This window comes from Azolla caroliniana, unplaced genomic scaffold, assembly GCF_043228905.1.
Source record: "Azolla caroliniana isolate FFs.n. ecotype wild unplaced genomic scaffold, voAzoCaro1.0.p SCAF_15, whole genome shotgun sequence".
Classification (NCBI taxonomy): domain Eukaryota; kingdom Viridiplantae; phylum Streptophyta; class Polypodiopsida; order Salviniales; family Salviniaceae; genus Azolla; species Azolla caroliniana.
This window is the reverse complement of record NW_028230450.1, coordinates 12,608,306-12,613,582: the sequence shown is the minus strand read 5'-3', so window position 1 is coordinate 12,613,582 and position 5,277 is coordinate 12,608,306. Positions and strand designations below refer to the sequence as shown.

Here is a 5,277-nt window from a genome sequence, read left to right as displayed (position 1 = left end):
GCGTCCTCTTCCTCCATCCGAGTGTCATAAAGAATGTGCCCTTCTGTGGCATTGTTCCTTGTTCGAACATGGTTTTCTTCGACCAACATGGATTGAAGATCGAAGAAAGAGGGAGGATTCTCCCATACTAGTACGACGGTCCTCATCACGCCGAACCGTGGTGCAAGGCTGCCGAGGCATATTTGCACCATTTCATCATACTCCACGTTGACGCTTATCGAGCCGAGTGCATCATAAAGCTCCTTGATCTTTAAGGTGTAGCTTGTGATTGACATATCCCTTTGTTGGATGTTGTTCAACTCTTGGTGGAGTTCAAGCTTTCTCGTGGTTGTGTTGGCGGAGAAAATATTTCATAAATTCTCCCACGCTTCCTTTGGCGTCTCGACTTCTCGAATGTAGCTGAGCATGTGGTCGTGAACAGACATCGCCAAGCAATACATCATTCGGCTTGCCTCTTGCTCCCATGTTGAGTAGTCGACGTCATTCGGGTCGGGTCGATTTTCTCATGCTCCTTTGATGTAGCTCCAATAGCCTGGGCCGACTTCTCGCTAGGGAGAGTGCTCCCCATTTGAGTATTCATTGTCGATGAGGCTTTCTTTCTTCTTTTCCTTCTCTCTCGAACACGATCTATGTAGTCACACTATGATGGTGATGAGCCGGTTCTCCTTGAACGTCGGCGTAGAACACAACACACGCGGATGGGCTAGATCGAGCTACCAAACCGCTCTGATACCATGTAAAGAATCAGATATGATTCTTGTGCAACGGAAGAGATGTGTGCTATGTGTATGTGTGAGAGGAAGAGATGAGAGAAGAGAAAACACAAGATAGATAGATTAGATAGAAAGGAAAATGAAGTACGCAAGAAGAAGGTGTATATTCACAAGGAGAATATGAGATACAAAATGTAGCATTACAAGGAGTCACAACCAACTTGTATGAAGTAGGAGAAGGGTGCTTTATAGGGATCGGCAACGGCTCGGCTCAAGCCTAAACCGTTTGGCTTAGCCGGCTTGAAAATGGCCTAGCAGCTTAGCGACTCGGCTTGGCTCGGTTTAGGCTTGAGCCTGCCTTAACGGTTTGAGCTCGGCTCGGCTTTGCTTGAGCCTCGCCAAACCGGCTTGAGCCGGCTAAGCCGTTTAAGTGATTTAATTAGTAATTACTAGTAACTACAGTTTATTACTAAAGTCTATGTTCTAACTTCTAATTAGTCAAGAGTTTAAGTTCTAACTAGTAGTCAGTGGTCACAAGTCATGAGTCTATTGTCTACAGTGCTGAGTGAACTGTGTACACACAGACTCCAAAGTGATGACTTAGGTATTACTAATTAGGTAATAAGACTTTAGTCTCTCGAATCTCATTGCTCAACACAAACAGACGACTTGGACTTAGGTAATAGGACTCTCGACACAGACAGTGACCAGTCCATCGACACAGACGCGCGCGCGCATGCGCGCACGCGAGAGAGAGAGAGAGAGAGGGAGATGGAGAGAGAGAGAGAGAGAGAGAGAGAGAGAGAGAGAGAGAGAGAGAGAGAGAGAGAGAGAGAGAGAGAGAGGTCTGTTGCATAGTAGATACTAGAAAGTGGAAGACGACGACCTGTTGTTGCCGCCTGCGTGCATCGTGCAACCCCGACTCCCAACTTCCAAGCCTACAAAGTGCTTTATTCCATCTATTTTACAAAGCCTACAAGTAAGATTCACATAATTTCACAATATAATTATGCACATATATGAATAATGATATTACAGACTATAGTCAATTTAAAATTACTTTACCTCAAGGCTCATATGAAGTAACACCCACAATCATTGTAATTTGTCACTACAGTCTACAATGTAGACATATATGAAGTAAGATTCACAATATAATTATGCACATATATGAATAATGATATAGTCAAATTGAGCCACAATGTGGCACAATGTAATAACTCATGATTAGAGTAGGACATTTCAAAAGAATTCATTATCTTTTATAACCTAAATTTTATAGGTAGAGTAACATACATTGATATGGAAGAGGTAACATCAATATCAGCCCCTAGAGGCAAAACAAAGGCAAGAAAAAGAACTTCATGGACCGAGCAACACATGATCTCCATTAAGGATGGAGATGCATATAAGCGTCGATGTGCCTATTGTCACTTGATGTGGGCAAGCTCTACATCTACAGGTTCTATCGCCAAGCATTTATTAGATAAGCATAATATTAATAGCACATCACAACCACAAACTTCTAGCAATGTTCTTGTCCAAAGTAACATAGATGCTACTTCATCTACATTAACTATATCTCGTACTCTACAGAAGAAGTTTGATAGTACTGTTGTTAGATACATAGTCACATCAATGCTACCTCATGCACATATTGAGTCTTCTAGTTTTAAGAGATTAATGCATGAAGTCTTGCCCACTTATCAACTTAAATCATCTCGTACAGTTAAGAGATTAGTGTTACGAATGTATGTTGTTCTTCGCCATTTAGTTATTACTTATTTGTCCTCACAAAATTTTAGATATGCTATAACATTTGATGGGTGGACAAACAACAGTTTGAAAGGATTTTATCCCGTGACTTTACATTTTGTTTGTTTCAAGTCTACTAAGCCGGCTAGTGTGCTTTTAGACTTCCTAGATGTCTTTCCGGGAGATGGGGTAGGAAAACGTGTCGGAAAAGCTTTATTCTCCTGTCTAAAATCATTTAATATCTCTTCACGTCTTCTATCTACAACTTCTGACGGTGCTAGTGAATCTCTAGTTGCATCAAAAGAATTAGCTAGGTTATTACTTTGTCATCATGGACAAGACATTTTACAATCATCACATATGTTAAGATGCATGGTGCATACATATCAACTAGGTGTAAAGTCTGCATTAGAAGTTATTACTCCTTCTACTATGAAGTTAAGGAAGACATTACATTCTATACGCACAAGTAAAGTGAGTAGAGCTATATTTAAAAAATATTCAAAAACCATGCATGAGAATGGAGAACATGAACCACCATGTGTAGATTGCATTACTAGATGGAATTCAACCCTAATAATGTATCAACAATCCCTAAAATTAAGAGATGTCTTGATTTGTACCCCAAGTGACAATGTCATTGCTAATGAGTTTGTGTACCATACACTCTCCATAGAAGATTGGAGTCATATACAAAGTATGGAACAATGGTTGCTTGTGCCTGCTAAAATTTGTAATTACTTGAGTGGGTCAAAGTATCCGACCCTCTCAATAGTCGTGCTTGCATTCAACAACTTATTAGCACATTGTAATAAATATATTTCTATGGATATGAACTCGGTTGATTCATCCTCTGAGAAGATTACTCTTCAAGTGCAACAAGAGGCTAGTAACAAATGCTTACAATATCTAATCAAGTACCAAGAATCCCTTAAATCTATTCCATCTCGAATCGCAATGCTTGTTGACCCGAGGTACTAATGTTTTTAACTAAAAATTCCCCCTTTTTAATCTTTCGTTCTTACTAATAGTGTCTTTTGTTTGAGTGTAGAATTCCAAAACCACCTAATCCAATTGAGAGAGACCTCAATATAGAATTGGTGCAAAGTTTCTTGACAACCCAATATCATGATCCTAATGTCGAAGATTCTCTATCCGAAGATGCATGTGAAGGATCTCCGTTTGATTTTTTGGATATTTGGGATATGAACAATGACAAATCTCATGAATCATCAGCTCAGACAGAAATTGAAGGTTTCTTGAAGGTTCCACGAGTGAAGAGTTCCGTAGACCCTCTAAATTGGTGGTCTACCAACAGGTTTCAAGCTATATTGCATCATGTTGTATTAAACAAATTTGTTATTGTTGGTAATTAATGAACACATTTTGATAGTATCTTTTTTTATGATTTGAAACAGATCCATTTTTCCAAGGATGTATAAAACGGCATGTGATTATTTGGCTATTCCAGCTTCATCAGTGCCTTCAGAGGAAGCTAACTCCGAAGCTCGTGATAACTTCGACGATAGGCAATGGTTGCATTCATGCACTTTCAAGGCCGAGATGTGCATACAATCTTGGATAGATCTACTTGATAGTGTTAATATTCCAATTCCTGAAGATATTAATGATGCATATGATACTTTAGATATCAATTTAGAAGAGATTATTGTCGAGGATGATGTTATTGAATACTTATACTTGGACAAGTGATATTTTTTGGAATATTATGACTTGGGACAATTATGACGATCAATTATTGGAATAGTTAACATTTTTGGAATGGTCAATTTTTTCTCGTTGTTTTTCTTTAATTATCTATTAGTTAAATTTGCCTTGCATTTCACATTTTATGTTTTCTTGTTGTTTTTCTCTAAGCCTTGTAACCATTCTACATTTCGAACATATTGGAGGGGGATTGTTCAATGATAAATTGTGTTATGAAGTTCAATGATAAATTGTAATAGAATTGTGTAATGAAGTTCACAAACCGGTTTACAAGCCGTTTACCAAGTCGGTTCATAAACCGGTTTATCCGAAACCGGTTTAGGGATCGGTTTGGTTTGGTTTGGTTCAGGTTTGAAAACCCCTAAACCGAACTGTTGCCGATCCCTAGTGCTTTATATAAGGTCACCTTCTCTCTTCATTAACTCACTACAACAACAACTCTCTCTTGGGGAATGTGAAGACTCATAGTCATGGGGAATATGGAACTCATTAATTATGTGTCATAGAATATGATTGTATGACACATAGTTAATGTGTAGAGAGTAGTGGTGTGACTCTTGACCTTTGAGTGATCATAGATTCTCAAAGGGTGTGTTCACACATTGCACTTGGTTGAGCTTGATTCTCAACACGCCCCCTCAATCTTAACTCGGGTCAATTCCTTTCTGTTGATGTCCGCTTCGGTTGGTATCCGGTTCGGATGATCTCCGGTGTCCGCTTCGGCTCATACCCGGTTCGGGCGGTATTTGGTTATCTCTTGTACTCCCCCTCAAGCTTGGCAAGTCAGGGATCGTCAATCCAAGGTCTGAAGATTCATGTTAATGTGTTGAAGATCAACATCTCCGGCCTAAACGTGCTCTCGAATGAAGTGATAGTGCACTTCGATATGCTTTGTGCATGCGTGGAACACCGGGTTCCGAGCTTGATAGACACTACTCATGTTGTCGTAGTAAAGGGAAATCAGATCCTTGATGGGAACACCCAGATCCTTCAAAATCCTCTTGAACCATACAGCTTCACATGCAGCTACGGTTGCGCCCCTGTATTCCGCCTCCGTACTCGAAAGAGCGACGATCGGCTG

General features: G+C 39.8%; 1 protein-coding gene across 1 annotated transcript; it reads left to right on the top strand.

Moving 5' to 3' along the window:
* The first annotated feature begins 3,120 nt into the window (after positions 1–3,120).
* Positions 3,121–4,216, top strand: LOC147854647 (uncharacterized). Its single transcript, XM_087331572.1, has 2 exons — positions 3,121–3,442; positions 3,520–4,216. Exons 1-2 carry the CDS (start codon positions 3,168–3,170, stop codon positions 3,842–3,844), a joined length of 600 nt encoding a protein of 199 aa, XP_087187698.1. The 5' UTR covers positions 3,121–3,167; the 3' UTR covers positions 3,845–4,216.
* Positions 4,217–5,277: the final 1,061 nt, after the last annotated feature.

Bases quoted from the DNA above. Each gene is read 5' to 3' on its own strand.
- LOC147854647 (XM_087331572.1), top strand. From the start codon at position 3,168: ATGGAACAATGGTTGCTTGTGCCTGCTAAAATTTGTAATTACTTGAGT. The intron at 3,443-3,519 runs GTACTAATGTTT...GTTTGAGTGTAG, and splicing joins GCAATGCTTGTTGACCCGAG to AATTCCAAAACCACCTAATC.